Source organism: Bos mutus, chromosome 9 (genome assembly GCF_027580195.1).
Source record: "Bos mutus isolate GX-2022 chromosome 9, NWIPB_WYAK_1.1, whole genome shotgun sequence".
Taxonomy (NCBI): domain Eukaryota; kingdom Metazoa; phylum Chordata; class Mammalia; order Artiodactyla; family Bovidae; genus Bos; species Bos mutus.
The window spans coordinates 25318572-25336639 of record NC_091625.1 but is presented as its reverse complement, the minus strand read 5'-3'; the positions used below and the strand labels follow the sequence as shown (position 1 = coordinate 25336639).

The 18068-nt window shown below is 41.9% G+C and overlaps 1 protein-coding gene across 5 annotated transcripts in view; it reads left to right on the top strand.

Annotated features, from left to right (window-relative positions):
• Positions 1-4362, top strand: part of TRMT11 (tRNA methyltransferase 11 homolog) — a 63213-nt gene extending 58851 nt beyond the window's left edge. For 2 of the 5 annotated variants that reach the window (XR_011465322.1, XR_011465324.1), the window contains one exon: positions 2922-3056. Coding sequence is in view for 2 of the 5 variants with exons in the window: in XM_005911945.3 (XP_005912007.2) it covers positions 2922-3053 (132 nt within the window). In the remaining 3 variants the exon portion in view is untranslated. Of the gene's footprint in view, positions 1-2921 lie in introns of all 5 variants that reach the window. The other 3 variants (XM_005911945.3, XM_070376288.1, XR_011465323.1) reach the window with 2 other exon arrangements.
• Positions 4363-18068: the final 13706 nt, after the last annotated feature.

The window sequence follows — 18068 nt, the reverse complement described above, 5'->3', positions numbered from 1 at the left end:
GTTCAGTCGTGTCCCACTCCTAGCGACCCCATGAACTGCAGCCTACCAGGCTCCTCCGCCCATGGGATTTTCCAGGCAAGAGTACTGGAGTGGGGTGCCATTGCCTTCTCCGACCTAATATTACAGGACTGATTTAAAGTGAGAAAGAAAGAGAGAGCACTTTGACCCAAAATCACTTTCTGATTTTGATGACTGGGTGGAGAATGACACAAAGAGCTGTGAGACGTAATAGCAGGAGAGATGTCACTTCTGGATATAGCTCTATTTATAACTAAGTAAAGGTATTTCTGGAGAAGACAATGGCACCCCACTCTAGTACTCTTGCCTGGAAAATCCCATGGATGGGGGAGCCTGGTGGGCTGCAGTCCATGGGGTCGTGAAGAGTCGGACACGACTGAGCGACTTCACTTCACTTTTCACTTTCATGCATTGGAGAAGGAAATGGCAACCCACTCCAGTGTTCTTGCCTGGAGAATCCCAGGGACAGGGGAGCCTGGTGGGCTGCCCTCTATGGGGTCACACAGAGTCGGACACGACTGAAGCCACTTAGCAGCAGTAGCAGCAAAGGTATTTCTGCCAGGATTAAACTCATGCAGTTCAGCAAGTAGACAAGTTTCCTAATGATCTTATTTGATATATTGACAGAATGCAGAATACCTGGAGGAATAGATGAAGGCGTGTCCCGTCCTTTCTTATGACTCCTCGGTCAGACGTTTGATTAGAGTTGGCATGTGCAGAGGCTGAATGCTGGACCATTGTTCTGTACTGCTGCTGCTCTCCCATGTCTGGTTCTGAGATGTGGACCTTGAGTCCTCCCTTCAAGTCAACTGTCCTCCTAGGGTTAGGGCATCTGTGGCTCCTTACATCTCCTAGTAGGAAGATTTTGTGTCATTGAAGTAATTCTTTTAGTTACTAGAACTAAGTTAATAGCATTTCTGATCCAGTTCTCTTCCTTTCTGGGAGGCCTTTGTTCATCACATGCTTTGTTCCCAGATATACTTCTGCTTCTCGAGTTGAGGAAAGAGTTAGCTCTTTGGGGGACCAAAAAAAAAAAAAAAAGCCTCATCATGTTACATTTAAAGAGTGTAATCCCTGGGTCTGATAGACCTGTGTTCAAATCCTAGCTGTGTCACTTACTAGCTGTATTATCTTGGGCCTGTACTCTTAAATAATTCATCTCTAGATGTGATAGTAGTGTGCTTATCTCTTAGAGCTGATGAGTTTATATTAGATAGTGCTTATGAAGCATTTGAGCTTCCCTGGTGGCTCAAATGGTAAAGAATCTGCCTGCAATGCAAGGCACCCAGGTTCCATCTCTGGGTTGGGAAGATACCCTGGAGGAGGGCATGGTAACCCACTCCAGTATTCTTGCCTGGAGAATCCAGTGGACAGAGGAGCTTGGGGGGGCTATAGTCCATGTGGTCGCAAAGAGTTGGACGCGACTAAGCAACTAACAATTCCACTTCTACGAAGCACTGAGGATGGTGTGTGTGTGTATATGTGTCTGACTCTTTGCTGCTCCTTGGTCTGTAGCCCACCAGGCTCCTCTGTCCATGGGATTTCCCAGGCAAGAATACTGGAGTGGGTTGTCTTTTTGGCCCATAATAAATACCACATAAACACTATCTTTCATTTGGTATTCTTTAATTTTTTTACCTGTAGATAGATAAAATTTATTTTTAATCTTTTGACGTTTATATAGCCTGAAGTTAGTAATCACCATCATGTTTTCATGTGCTTGCAAGAATTTGGAAGTATAGTATTCTTAGTGCCATAGAATTTAAGTAGCCACTTTTTTTTTTTTAATAAAATGAATCAGGAAATCTTGGCATGTTTAATAATTTGTTTCTTTTGTGTGTGATTTTTAAAAAAGCATTCTGGGGCAAAATAGTTTCGAATAAATGAATCAGCCAAAATAACTTTATTTTGGCTAAACCTGGGCTATTATTAATATTAGATATGAGGGAAAGAATGAAGATATTCATCTCATACAGGAATGAGGAAAAGTACAAGAATATTTTGAGGATTGTGATATTCCAGATATATTTGTAGATATTGTTTTATACTGAAACCAGAGTAATAAATTAGGCTTCATATTTTCTAATTGTATCTCCATGCCTGTTCTCCAAATCACATTAATCCTTGTGCAGTAGAATATGAACTTGCAGAAGGGGATGGGATATGAGGTTTTATTTCTGATTCGATTTTTTTCACATTTTGAGGCGACTAGTGAAATTGACCAAGAAGCTGATGTTTCAGTGTTTTCTGTCAGTCTTCTTATCCCTCAGTTTTCGAATCTGAAACATGACAGTCTATCCCAGTTTGGTATTTCTAGTTTCCTAAAGATCTGTCTGACCATTAGTCCTCACCTGTCTTTGAAGTCTCAGAGTGTGAAGACCACTTGTTTAGCCTGTATCTCATCTACTGAGGTTAAAGTTGCCAGGAGTGGTTGACGTCATTAACCAAACGTGGACGTATCCCCAGACAGTTTTACTGACCTGTAAGGTATCATGCAGATATAGTAATTTGTTGGAATAGAAGCTTCTTCGCTCAATAATTCTTATAGTCAAAGAAGGCTTCTCTTTGTGCTGAGTGAGGAATCGGAAGATGCTGATGGCTGTCCAGACTAAAGCTGGGGGAGATGGTTCTCCCTGCTTTCCCTCTCACCCAGTAAGAGTATGTGTCCTCTTTGTGCAGAGGACCGTTGGGTGGACCGGGTGAGGTGAAGTAGGTGAAAGTACTTTGGATACACAGGCATGACCCAGATATAAGATGGTGGTATATTTCCAATTCACATGTGATAAAGGAAAAACAACTGTGTACCAGAGAGTGAGATTTTGCTTAAAGTAACTGCTTTGCTTGCAGGCTAACAAAAGAAGTAACTCAAACATTTTTATTTTTTGTATTTTCCAACCAACCAGAACCGGGACCAGTATTCACATCTGCTGAGCGATCACTTTCTGCTGTACCAAGGTCATAATTCCTTCCGTGAGAAATATTTCAGTGGGGTAACAAAAAGAATTGCCAAGGAAGAAAAGTCTAGCCAGGAATGAAAATTTAAGATTTTTGACAAAGGGGAAAGAATAAGGATTTGATAGAAAAGACATCTGGATGTGAATTTTCATGTATAATACAGAAAATGTACTGTTTTAAATAGCTTTATATAATAAAATAAATTCTACAAAGTACAATTCTTTTAACGCTAGCTTTGTTTTACAGACTATTTTGTATGTGTCTTTTGAACTTTAATTTATATTTGTACTTTCAAGTATTATGGAAATTAAACAGTTATATTTTTGGTAATTAATTTATAAAGGGAACTAATCGTATTGAGTTTTTAAACATAATCTGCTGGATATGTTATAGGCAATTGATAGTGGTTGAGAACTTATCATTAGGTAGACTTATTTTGTTTTTGATTGTAATTGTTATACATTGTCATTGTCACTAATAAAGCTTACTGAGGATTTCTAAAATCATGTAGTATACAGAGGGGGTGTGATGATGGAAATGAACTTCTATTTATAAATCGCAGACAAATAAGTAGTAACAATGATCATGGTGATAATGAGAAAGGCTAGGACCTGACAACCTAAAAAGATTCCAAACTCCTTGAGGCCTGTTCACATTTGAAGTTCGTCTGTACCTTGGATTTGCTTCTGCATTCCTAAACCTTGACTGTCGGTCAAGTTAACTACCCACAATTTTTGGTTTAGAAAGTAACTGATAGTTAAAGCAGTAACAACAACACAAATCCTTGATGGTTCCCTAATGGTATTAAGTCTAATCAGAGCTCTTTGAAATAGAAGCTATATTTTTCTTGAAGTAGAAACTTTGCTGAGTCCACATTGTGTCCATCATGAAAATATCTTGTTTGGAAACCACTATACCCATTAATTCAGGATGCTAATAGCTTTCCTGTTTTCAGTGGCCAAAGTACCTCAGCAGGGCGGCAGTAAATGAATCCTCTCTCTCTAACCAGAGCCTATTTTTATTTATGCTGTTATTATTATTTTAGTGTTACTGCTGGCTTTTATGGACTCACAATTTGAATGTGCATAGCTTAAGACCTCCAGAAGACCGGTGCTGCCCAAGCAGAAAGGGAGCAGGCCGTCTGCTACATTCTCCCTCTTTTTCTTGTTCTGCAGCTCTGAATTTCAGCAGATCTCAAACAGTTCAGTGATTATTTTGTTTGGGTTTTTGGATGTGATTTGTGGTACACTGGGGAACATCTAAAAGTATTCAAGAATGATTTATTTTCAGTATTTCTGTTGTAAACCGTCTTATTTAAAATTTTTTGAGGTTGTATGGGGAGTGAGTTTGAAAGTTTGTAGCTGACTAAATTTGGAATATGAAATTTTAGCCTTGCCTCGTTTTTTGGTTTTCACAAAAATTAGTCCAAATTAGATCTGGAAAAGTTGCAATGTTAATTTTAATCACTTGTTCTAGAAAAATGACCCTACATTAAAAAAAAAAATTCAAATGATTTCGTATTACCTCTAGTGGAGGCCTTCTCCTCTTTAATTCTTCATCGTTGTGAGATTGTTTTCACTTGTTTTAAGGTCGGTACCCAAAAGTGAAAAAGAAACTAATCACTCTCAACCAATTTCGATTTTAGAGGTCACACATCCTCTTATTCTAGAAAGAACAACTTTATTTTCTGGCATCAGGATCTTACTACTTCCTGCATAAGTTGGAGAAGATCATTTCCAGGATTGCTTGAGTTTTATGTATATTCCTCATGCACTTTACTAGCAAGAATATCACCTAGCATAATGCCTGTATGTTAGGCAGTCCTGAGGTATGTATTTACAGTATAATCTGTGAGTGAACCTTAGGTGGTCTGTGGGCTGGCCTAGTTAATGTTCATAATATGACAGACTCTATAATTTCGCTTCTGGCATATATTAAAACATCTATAAAAGCCAGATGGTTTACCTTGGTGGTGTTTCATCATAAGTAACCTCCTTCCCATCCATTCTGGTGGATTTTTTTTTTTTTTTTTTCTTTTCTTCTGTGATAGCTGGGAGGGAATAGTGGAGTAGGTGGTCTTTGGGGTATTTAGACAAAGTGACCAGCAGATTAAAAATAAAAGTTTCAAATCTCCTATAAATTTCTAGCCGCTTCCTGCCCAGGGTAGCCCGGGTTTAGGCCTGTTCACCGCTAACGTCCTTATGACTAATTCTTTAAATACAGAGATTGAGCAATAAAGTATTTTCAAACTGTTTAAACTCTGGAAGGTAAGTCAGTGTTACAACTATTTCCTTATGGTGAAATTTCACTTAAAATTTGATATTGCCTATACATTTAAGGAGAATGATGATTACAACTAAAGAAATTTCAAGTTTGGTAGGGAAAGGAAGGTAGAGTATGAGTTAATGGACGAATTACAGTGAAGGTGTTTACATTATCGAGTGAAAGATGTGCTTTAAAAGTTTGGGACAGAAACAACTGTTTAGGTAATATGTTTTATTATACTCTTACAATCAGGGATGACTTTTTTTTAACATCAGGAAATTAGATGTTAAGGTGGTTATATAAGCAAATCTGACTCTTGAATCAAAGGCCTTAGTCATTTTGGATAAAAAGAAATAACCCATGCTGGAAGTATTATCAGGTATTGCTAATCTCAGGAGATATGTAATAAGGCATAATGTTTATGTTTTAAAGAGTGAAGGTGACATGTTTGGGGGAAAATGATCTTTCTACCGCATTCTAATCTCCCTTGTAAAAGCACTGTGGAACTAAGCTGATGTTAATAGTTCTAATAGGGGGGAAAAATCCATTGTAGATAAAGCAGGGCATAAATTAATTAATTAATATGGAGCATAGGGATAGAAATGGGAGGTAATTGTGGCTAAGAACATTGATTATCTTATTGTTGATATTTCTGTTTGACCAAAGGGAGTAAATTATACGAGAATAAGAACTTTGACAACTTACAAGAGCATGGTTTTTCTCCATTATAAAGTTATTTAGAAAACTAAACACTTGTAAGGATCTTTTTTTCTTAGAAGAATTGTACTCATAGAATAAGCAAAATCTACTTTTATTTCCAACTCACTCACTCCCATTTTTCTCAGATATTTATCAAGTAATGTGGTTTGTAGTCCAAACCAAAAAAAAAGTGCTTTAATCCAGAACATACACATGGACACAATAATACTAGACTGATGATGTTTGTACTTTACTAAAACCTTGAGAGCGTCTGTAAAAGAGTGGTTTGAGAGCATAAGGTCTAGAGTGTAAAGAATTGTAATGGAATGATAAACATATCTGTGACTCTGTCTAGCCATAGAATCATAGAGACAGCACATTCCTAGCAAAGCTCACTAGGGAACCTGACCCTTTTCCCTCAATAGAGGTCTGCCTCAGGATGTTCATATGTTTCACTAGGTGGGATAAGCAAGTTGACATTTAGGCATAACCAAGGCCAACCTGGAATTTGGCTCTTATCCCTTCCTTCATAAGCCATTGTAGACAGGCTTTTAGGGAGATGGAGGCTAAATTCTCATGGCAGTCTCCTAAGAAGCCTGGGTCACAGAACAAAATAGGCTTAAGAGATGAATGTTAAGATAAGCCCACTTCACTTTATGTAACTGCTAGCCCTATTTCTTGGGATATTAGGATGTTCTTAGTATATTTTTGTTATAGCATTTGAATGTTCTTACTAAGATAATTGTATCACAGTGATGCCAAATTGAATCACCCAAAAAGGAATCTGCTTTGACCTCTATGACTTTAAAATCTCTCCTTTAATCAAGCCTTCCCATCTCTCTCCTGAGGGCTTATCAGAAGAACTCTATTTTGTCTAACATCCAGCAGTGGAGATTAGCTGGGCTTATGTGTGAAGTTAGTCAAATTTTAAAAATGGCTGAGGAGAAAATTAAAATTGGAAGTGAAATGGTACTTGGGTTGGGCTTCGATGGTCTGCCTAAGTATTGTATCTAATATGTTGTACATTTGTGAAGTGAATCAGGATGGTCAGCGCTGGTATTGGTGAACCTTTAAAAATCTGTAAAACCTCTTTAAACACTTGTAAGAATCTTTTTTTCTTAGAAGGATTATATCCATAGAGTAAGTGAAGTCTACTTTGATATTGGTTTGTTTATAAATCATGGACTGGAGTATCTCACAAGTCTGAGTGCTTCCAGCACAAACAGCAAACTAATTTTTTTTTTTTTTTGCATTTTTCTACAGTTTTTACCTTGTTGGGAGACAATTCTTCATAGATGTCTTGCATTTCTATATATCTTACTAAGGAAGCAATGACTGCCTACATTCTAGACTCTTTTGGTAGATGTGTGAGCACCCTTGAAAGATAGAGATATAGTGTCTCCCCCCCTGCCTGCTCCCCCTTCTAAAAAACAGCAAACGACTCGGCTCTTGTCAAAACTGAACACCTGAGCCAACCAACCTGCTACTGCCAATGTGGAGTGAATCAAACAGACTCACCGCGATGAGAAGGGCCCAGCAAACCTCATTTGTCAGATGGAGTTGCTGTACTCAAGAATGCAGCCGGCATAGCCCTGCTTACATCTTGGATTTAGATGAAAAGGTGGCAGCTATCCGTTTGAGGAAAATTTTGTCCCCTATTCCACATTGCCTGAAACAAAGGGAGTGGCTCAATGGTCTCCTTGATTCTTAAAGGTTACATTTACGGTGGGTTAAAAATGCTTTTATGTTACAGTTAGGAGATTCCTCTAAGTGCCTTTTGCCTCTTTCACTGAAGGATTGGCCAGACTGAAACCCAGTAGTGCTCAATGGGCTGCTGTGGCCACTCCATTTTGGCACCAGGCACTCAGACCCGAAAATGGGTGTGGTTGGCCTGGTCCATGGGCAAATCTCAAAGCTGTTCTCATAGCTCCAGCCAGTACCCTCTTTGCTGAGACTTGTTATATTTTTACTGACTTTTAGGCTATTGCTGATGACCTATGGTTTGGCCCATCACTTGGGAAACTACAGATTGGTTGACTAAAGATACCCTTCCTTGGGGGCTACCAACAGCGGAAACAGACTTGCTGCTGACAGAGCTGTCTGGGTCATTCTCTGATGAAGCCAGCTAGAAGAAAGCTGTTGGCTGGGCCGACACCACCCAGATTGCCATCGTTGTGGCCTGGATCCATCGTTGTCCCACATGTGACCGCACACCCGCCAGTATGTAGACAGGACACAAAGTAAAGGGCTGTGTTTCTGACGCAAAGCTACTGTTCGGTGCCAGACTTATGACTCCTGCCGAAAAGTAGACCTGATTGCCTTGCGGTGAAGGAGGCCACGTTGCATGGAGTGTTGTCCAGCCTGCTCCTGGCAGATTGATTATTTCGGATCTTTGCCCCCACTCTCAGAGCTGTTGGTTGCGTGTCATTGCTGTTGGCACTTTCTTTGGTTACAGTGTTGCTGTTCCAGTCTGATCAGTTGACTCCAGCCACATCACTTTGGCCCTTGAAACTAAGTGGTGTCATATGTTTGGCTTACTGAACCATTGGTATGACAATGGTATTATACCTTTTATTGCAAAAGCCGCTCAACCATGGGCTGATAGTCAAGGTATTTGATAGACTTTCCATGCTCCCTACCATCCACAGGCATCTGGAATTTTTGAGCTTTGGAAATTTTCTCTGCATTGTTCTATGTTTTCTCTGGCAGTCGTTTACCAAGCCTTCTCAGAAAGGCTTAGTAATACATTGCTCTAGAGTTAGCTCTGAACAGTACAGTGTTTCGTCCTTTGTCAGACACCTAAGTGTTTTAATTGTTGGGTTTCAGCTCAGAGACAATTGTTGATTAACAGCTTGAGCCTCAGACTGGGAAGGTTTCCAGAACTAGACCCAGAGAGGGAGCTGTGACAATCTGGTCCAAAAGGAGCCCTCTACCTGGTATGCTTTATTGATGTTGAAGCTGGAAAATCAATATTTCAGCTGATTTATTATCTTTAATTTTTTTCTCTTTATATTTTCCTCTAGAGCCCAAAATATGTAAAAACATTCTTTTCTGTTTTATTTTAATGATAACTGTTTTGCCATGTACCAGTTACATGTGCTACTCTACTTTTCCTTTTTTTATTTTAAGGACTAATTTTATTTGTTGGCTGTGGTGGATCGTAGTTGCTGCATACAGGCTTTCTCTAGTTGCAGAGAGTGGGGCTACTCTTCCTTGTGGTACACGGGCTTCTCTTTGTGGTGGCTTCTCATGTTGCAGAGAACAGGCTTAGTTGCTCCACAGAATGTGGGATCTTTCTGGACCAGGGATCAAACTGGTATCCCTTGCATTGCAAGGTGGATTCTTAACCATTAAACCACCAGAGAAGCTCCCTGCTTTTCCTGTTATACGTGTTCTAAGGCTTGCTTGCTGCTGATTGGTTGATTAAAGGCATAAAAAGATGAAGGTGTGTAGGGGAACTGCATGTGGTTTGGAATCACTGAAGGGAGCAACAGAATGAGGCTAGAAATTATGGCAGGAGGGCTTTCTACCTTGCCTCCTGGGGGTGGAAGGCAAGCTACCTTGGGATTTTTGTGGGTGATATTTTCAGGCTTGGACTATCACCATCACTGCAGCAGTGGTTTGGAATGAAGGGAGATAGATTAGAAGCTGGAATGCTAGTCAGAGGGTTGCTTAGAGATGTGGGGATCTCAACCAGAGAGCAGTGACAGTAAAGATTGAATGGAGAATATTTAGAAGATGAAATGAGCAGGTCCTGCTGATTGACTGACTACACACAGAGATGAGTAATGGATGATGTCCAGAGTTCCAGTTGGGCGACTGGGTGGATGGCACAATGGAATAGAAAATAGAAAAGACTGTGTGTTTAGGTTTGGACAGATAGACATCCTGAATGTGAGAAGCCTATGGAACAGGCACAGAAAACTGCACAACAGACTGTTGAGTATTCAAGAGCAAATCTGGATAGTGGTTGCAAATTTGAGGAGCAGAAGATCCTTGCCTGAGACAAAGAGCCACTGAGTGAAGATACCCCCTACCGGTTCATTCTGTTGCATTGCCCCCTTGCATGATATGTATATTTAGTAAAGAGAATTGGCATGACCCAAGGCAATGGCACCCCACTCCAGTACTCTTGCCTGGAAAATCCCATGGATGCAGGAGCCTGGTAGGCTGAAGTCCATGGGATCGCTAAGAGTCGGACATGACTGAGTGACTTCACTTTTTTTCACTTTCATGCATTGGAGAAGGAAATGGCAACCCACTCCAGTACTCTTGCCTGGAAAATCCCATGGATGGAGTAGCCTGGTGGGCTGCAGTCCGTGGGGTTGCTGAGAGTCGGACACGGCTGAGTGACTTCACTTTCACTTTTCACTTTCATACACTGAAGAAGGAAATGGCAACCCACTCCAGTATTCTTGCCTGGAGAATCCCAGGGATGGGGGAGCCTGGTGGGCTGCCATCTATGGGGTCACACAGAGTCGGACACGACTGAAGCGACTTAGTAGCAGCAGCAGCAGCAACACCTGTCAGACTGAATGAGGTAGTTCCAAAATTATTATGAGAAATTTAATTTTAATTACAAATATAGTGAGATATAGTAAGGTGAAATTCATCCAGTGAGATGAAATTGCTGCATTGCACTGTTAGAAGCTGCAGAGAGCAATACCCCTGGCTTTGGGGTGATGAGCCCCTGTCCAAACTGAATGAATACATGCACCCCATTTATTGTATATGTTCATGAGCCTCATTATAGAACTTTAAAAACTGACAAGCTGTTAGTTGGCTCAAAGACAAACCTGCTAAAGAAACAGGCCACCATGGTTTGGACTCTGGATGTAGAAAAAGGAAAGGAAACCTCGAGTTTTTTCCTCTTCTCCTTTAAAAATATTTCCCCTTTCTCTTTTTTAAGTAACTCTTAATAGCTTTTGGGTAGCAACATAAAAATCACACAGGGTAGGTCAGAATGTGGGGAAATTTTTAATTAAGTTGAGGGTTTTGTTTGCCCCATTAATAAAAAATATTGGGCCAAAATCCCAATTTCCCTCCATCTCTTTTTTATATATACTTATGCTTTTGGCAGAGTCCATGACAAAACCTCTTCCCAGTTAAGGATGGGCCAAAAGCCTTTTCTGAAGCCCCTACTAATTTGGATTAAACTGATTGATTTGAAAGCTTCACACAGAAATTCTGCCAAGAAATGTCATAAGATTCCTTGACATTTAGTTCTACAAAGTCTTATCTTTTGAAGCAAAATAGATGAGTAAAATTTTATTTTTTGATTTTTGCCTTTGTTAGCTTGTTTTCTCAGTTTTGGAAAAACAGATCAAGAATCTGGAAACAACAGAACTTTGTTTTTGCCTTCAGTTTGGCTTTCTGAACCCAAAGAGAGGTCTTGCATGGTGCTAACTGGGTTCCTAAGGAAAAAAGGGCAACATAGTGCTGTGGAAGACACGGCATGTTTCCATGAGCTGCTGAGTGGTCCATGAGACCCGATCCTGCAGCGGGTGATCAACCCTCCATGAGACTCGATCCTGCAGTGGTCACCTAGTACACCCAAACAAGGGTTAGACCTCGAAGCCAATCAAGTGGATCTCTGTATACTTTGTTATCATTCTTGGCATTGAAAAAGATACAGCCGCCGTCCTCAATGAGCTTCAAGTCCAGGGGGCCAAAAGTGGTAGCAAATAAAGAGCTAAGTAGTCAGGTTTCCAGAGGGTAAGTCCATGGGAGCTTAAGAGGAGCAGTTAACCACTTTGAACAGTGTATAGTCTTTAATCATGTGTTTCTGATCCTTTGACATGACATGCAACGTCTTGCTCACCTTGGAGAGTCTGCTCCTTCCAGGGCCAGACAATTCTGAGAGGTAGTAAAGGATTCGCCTCTCATATATACACACACCTCAGAGCCTATAAACCCCTGCCTCTTTCAGGCTCTCATACTCTGGGCCCCTGTTCCCACGCCATAATCACTCAAAGGCCAGGCACAGACAATAGGGACAGACCCTACACCCCAGAGCCCACGGAAACGTCAGACTTGCCAATCCCAAGCCTCCTCACCCTGCTTCTCCGTTTGTTCCTACGGGAACTCCCATAAAGGAAACCTTTATTTATTTATAAATAAATAAATAAAAACCTTTATTTATAAAGGCTCTTACCCACCTTTTCCCCCTACCTCCCCTCTTGCCTCCTGACAAATCTGTGTGCACCGGCTTGGCAAGACTTGCCCTCTTTGGGGATCTTTGATGAACACTCTCTTTTCATTTGCAATGGTATTCTGACCTGTTGGTCTCAGCAAACCTGAATAATCAGGAAATCTACATTTTCAAACACAAACAGTGGGAGAGGATTGGGTCCAGGAAGACTTTTGAGAGAGGGTGACATCTAAGTTGTTTGTCAACAAAGTTGACATCTTTGTTGTTTGACAACAAAGGTCCGTCTAGTCAAGGCTATGGTTTTTCCAGTAGTCATATATGGATGTGAGAGTTGGATAGTGAAGAAAGCTGAGTGCAGAAGAATTGATGCTTTTGAACTGTGGTGTTGGAGAAGACTCTTGAGAGTCTCTTGGACTGCAAGGAGATCCAACCAGTCCATTCAAAAGGAGATCAGTCCTGGGTGTTCTTTGGAAGGAATGATGCTAAAGCTGAAACTCCAGTACTTTGGCCACCTCATGAGAAGAGTTGACTCATTGGAAAAGACTCTGATGCTGGGAGGGATCGGGGGCAGGAGGAGAAGGGGACGACAGAGGATGAGATGGCTGGATGGCATCACTGACTCGATGGACGTGAGTCTGAGTGAACTCCGGGAGTTGGTGATGGACAGGGAGGCCTGGCGTGCTGCAGTTCATGGGGTCACAAAGAGTCGGACACGACTGAGCGACTGAACTGAACTGAACTGACATCTAAGTAGGCTCCTGAAGAAGAAGCTGTGGAACTTGCCAGCTGACGTCAGGTTGTGTGAGGGCGGGCAGGGGATTCCAGGCATCTGGAAAAGCACACTTGGATAGCAGTTCAAGTAGCTTGGATACTTGGAGCTCAACTACAAGTGTTGGATGACTAGAAGAAATGAAGCTAGAGAGGAAACTAGGGCCAGATCATGAAGGACTTCCAACCCTTGCTACAAAGTCTAGGCTTGAGGCTTGAACTGAGAGAAGCTCCCTCCCCATGAAGATTGTTCCCTTATGCCATTGTCAAGGCTCTTTAGGAAGTTGTAGCTTCTTGCAAAATGGCTCCCTGTGGCTGAGATTCTTGACTTCCTTGACAAATGTCCCACGTGATGGAGTTTTGTGACTTTGCCATTGCACTAGGGTCTGTTGTTTTCTTGGTTCTGGATCTCAGTTAATGACCTCTGAGTAGGGCGAGCCTCACTGAGGCAAAGTGTTATCATCTGGGAGCCTCAGTTTCTTCCATTTAGGCTCCCTTCTCAGGCTCCCAGTTACTCTGTGTGAGAGATTTTTTGGCTGAATGCAGCAGAAACCTCCCTGACCTTGACTGACAGATCCTTGCTCCTGAGCCAAGAAACAGTCTTGAGTTGGCCTCCTGCGTTGAGGGAGGTGATTTTTTATTGGTTTCACTCTTCACACAGTGCTGACGGTGTAAGCTTGCAGAAGAGCAAGCTGACGAAAATAAAGACTCTGAGTTGCCAGCTCGTGTCTGTCCTTATTTTCAAGGACAAACACAAACCTTGTCTCCAGGAGCTGCATCTCTACTCCAGACAAATGAGCTGTTGAAGTGTCATAATTTTGAAATCCTAGCAAATAGATTTCAAAAGGATATTTTACTGATCAACCTCAAGAAAGCTGTTGTAAATAAAAAACGGTTTGTGATTCAAATACTGTTGCTTGTTTCAGAGACTTGCCTTGGGGTTCATTGTTCTTACATCTAAGAACCCTGAGCACTTCTTTAAGTAGGCTACCAATAACATCCAGTTTTGTGGTTTTTTTTTTTTGAATCATATTCTGATGACTTTTTAAAAGCCCATAAATAATGAGGATGAGAAGGAAGGCAGGATGAAATCCTCAGAGCCCTTGTTTATCATCCTTCTTTCCTCTCCAGCCCCCTCCATCATTCCCTTCTTGCTTCTCCTTCAGCATTTACTGCATACCCAATGTATACCAACCACCTTGGACAAAAAGATGATAAAAAGTGTGTTTATCTCAGGCTGAGAAGCTATATACATAGTCTTTGGTTAAGGTGATTTTTGTTAAACTATTAAAAATAATATTCCGAGTTTCAAAGTCAGGTACTTAAAAAAACAAGCAAAAATATCAGACAAAACATAGATTATGTCACTTTCAATATACTGCTCTTTTGCTGAGAGACTAGTGAGGTTGAGAATGGTGGAGAGGTAGGCTGGGGATATGGGTGTGTGTGCTAAGTCGCTTCAGTCATGCCCAACTCTTTGCAACCCCATGGACCATAGCCTGCCACGTTCCTCGTCCATGGAATTCTTCAGGCAAGAATACTGGAGTGGGTTCCATACCCTTCTCCAGAGGATCCTCCCAACCAAGGGGGTAGAACCTATGTCTCTTATGTCTCCTGCATTGGCAGCCGGGTTCTTTACCACTAGCGCCACCTGGGAAGTCCCCTTCAAACAAGCTGCTGCTGCTGCTGCTAAGTCGCTTCAGTCGTGTCCGACTCTGTGCGACCCCATAGACAGCAGCCCACCAGGCTCCCCCATCCCTAGAATTCTCAAGGCAAGAACACTGGCGCTAGGACAGTCTAAATGTGAGGCCATCATTGCATCACACACATGGGACAATCAATGGCGAGAACCAAGTGTGACTTGTCTGGCTCCAGGAAGGTTCTTCCAGCCGGATGGTGTTTGGGCCAATAGAATGAGACTCAGTTCCTAAAACCGAGGACAGTTTTAGTCTTTGATCAGAGAATGGAGAGGTGAGAGTTCACTCTGTGGCCCATGCCCTCCCTGACAAATTGTGCTCCCGGCTGCTTTATAGGGTCTTAATGGGGCGAGCGGGGAGCAGACCTCCCAAGGGTGGGCATGCCAGCAGGTGCAGCCAGGTTGGGGGGCTCCAGATCCCAGTGGGGCGTGAGGGAGGGCGTGGTCTCTGTACGCAGCCCACCGCCATCTTGAATTCTGCCAGCCCGCCACCATCTTGAATTCTGCCAGCCTCCCACCATCTTGAATTCTGCCCTGCTTCAAAGCTGAGGTGTTGGTCCAGCACATTCTTGCGAGGAACACCAGGGCAAGGCCTCTGCCTGCGGCATCTTGTGAGCAAGTGAAACCAGACTAAGCACAAAGGAAAAGGAAAAACGAAAGGTTAGGCTTTATTTTATTACCCAGATTCTATGTTTACTTCCCAGGAATTATTCATGGGCTTTGCTGGCAAGAAAAGGACCCGAAGTTATCCGGTCCGTCCCAGCCCCGTCAGGACAGCTCTGACTTCACCTGTGTCTGTTTCTCTCACTGTTAACTTAAAAATAATAACGTTTACTTCTCTATCTCCCTTGTAATGAAGGTATATTGAGATGATATGTATGAATGCGTTTGGAAAGGTTGTTCTGTAAGGAAGAGAAAACCCAGAGCCTAACGCTAAACCCATCAGGCTTGTTTGTCACAAGAAAGGGTCGAATCCTCCGGGCTGTCTTCCAAGAAAGTTTTCACGTGATTTCAAAACTTGCAAGGAAGAACTTGGAGTGGTTTGGGGGCTCAGTAGGGGAAGGTAAAGGATGGATTTATTTCCTGTCCATTTTCAGATCCTTTCTTGAGTCCTCCTGTGACCTAGTGGAGGCAGCGTCCTCTTCTGGGTGCGTGACTAAGCAAAGAATGCGATTCCTTTTTTTTTTTTTTTCCAGTTATATTTTTTTATTTTTAATTGATGATTGCTTTACAATATTGGTTTGATTTCTGTAGCCGCCTGATCTCCCGCCTTGGGGGTCAGCTGAGGCTTATTTCCTGAGATGCTTGATTCCTTTCTGACTTGTCAAGTGGTTTCCAACAAAGAAAAGATCTAGTCAAGGTTATGTGGAAAACCATGTGAGACTGGGAAACAAGACAGACTGCTGGAGGGCTGTGTCTTCAGGATGAACATCACCATCCTCCCTGAGGCCAAAGCGTGCCTATGTACTGCACTGGGGAGGAAGCTGTACTTTGAGAAGGAATGAGGACTGTCTGTGCAGTTGAATATGCATATGTGAAGAGGACCTGGCCTGATAGCTGAGAACTGGAGCCCTTGTTTATCGACTGGAGATAGATAGCAGGGAGGGAGATAAGGTGAGCTTTGACATGTGTATGCCTGCACCTGACCCCAGAAAGGCTGTGTCTAGGGCAGATAGCAGCTCTGGTCTGCGGTCCACTGAGTCTTGTGTGGTGACAAATAGAGAGCCCTCAGTTAAGCGCACAAGACCCGTGTCCTCTAGTCAGTGAACTCTGGCACAGTTTTATCAGACGAACCCTCATCTTATGCCCTTCCTAGACTTCTTCGTTTTTTTTTTTTTTTTTAAGAGACTGTTACAGACTCAATGAATGATAAACTTGATTTGAACATTCATTTTCCATTAGGAAGCAGCCTAAACAAAGTCCAGGTTGCCTGGGAGAATGTCTGAGGTTGCAAGTCTTTACTGCCTCCTCTCTCCTTCTTTCTCTTCTCCATTCCTCTGTGGCAGGAAATAAATGGTACTCCACAGGCAATTGTCTGGTGGTCTCAATGGTGTGTGTCTTGATTTTCTGATGCTGGGAGTTGAAGTCTTAAGTTTTCTTTGAAGTTACTGTAAATTATATGTCTGGCTGGAGACACTTTCTGTTCCTTACTCTATTAGGGGCTCCCTGGAGAAGTTGAGAGTCCCTACTGATTGGAAGGGATTGGTGGTCAGTATTGAATCAGAACTCTGAGCACTGTAATTCTAGGAGAAGTCATGGCCACCAAAGAATCAAATAGGCTTCGTTAAGCAAGTTGCTTAAAGGAGCTTTGTAATGGGTTTAATAATAATTAGAATAGTTAAAATGCTTCTATTCAGGCAGCAATTAGTCTTCAGGAAAAACACAATGTGTCATTTACTCTATTGTCTTCAGTCAGTCAAACCTACCATCTGTATCTGAGAGGGTTTTAGCTTTTTGACAGCAGTGGAACTCAAGACACATAGGTCAAGCCCTAGTGGCCTAAGAGATTACCCCCTTGTGGCTCTGGTTGTCTTCAAAGTCTCTACTAGAGCACCTTTGCTAAAAGGCAGGTGGGGACTGAGAGGCTTAGCAGCACAGTTCCATCTCCCCAATAGTATTTCAAAAGGATAAGGTCAATGCAGATGATGGAGCTGGATAGATTTTTGTCATTGGCACCTCAGACAGATATAGGAGCCTATGTTGGGTCTTGAGATTATTTCTTTATGTACCTCTGGAGGTACTGGATCCTTGTACCTCCGGGCTCTATCAGCCCCACTGTATCTCACTATTGGTGGCCAAAGATGTGGCAGGTAAAAGCTCCTCTATAAGTTGGATTAGTTAATAGATTTCTAAGTTTCTCTTCACTTCTAAGATTCTGGACCCAGAATGATCCCAGAGGTGGTATTAATCCAAGCCAATTGTATATCACACCATTCAGGATGTTCCTCCCTATTCTCTCAATGTATTTTGGACCAAAGATCATGTGGCTAAAACGAGGTCTTGTAAACAGACCCAAAACATGAGTAGTAGGAAAAACAATACGTAGAAGGCAGAGGATTGGCATGAGGAAATTCAGTGAGCTGCAGTACTGATGATAATTACTAGTATATACCAAATATTTAATAGGTGGACATTGTGATAAGTGCTTTTTATGGAATATTTCATCTTCATGGTCATTTTATGCCATTGGAATTATATCTGTTTTATGCATGAGGAAACTGAAATTCACAGAGACTAACTGAAGTGAGTGGTTTAATGGTGAATGATGTTAGAGGTGGGATTTGAACCTGCATCTGACTGATGAGGTCTGTACTTTTGACCATTGCAGTCTACCAATAGCTTGTCTCCTATAGACTGTAGGTTTCTCCAGGATAAGGCCTCTGGCCCATTTCTCTTGGATTTCTTAATACCTAATCATAGTGTGGTTATACAGAATTGTATCTTTTTCTCAAGGAAGTGTAAGGCCTCCATTGACAAAACTGCACATTGCCATGTCCAAAGACAGCTCTGGAAAGA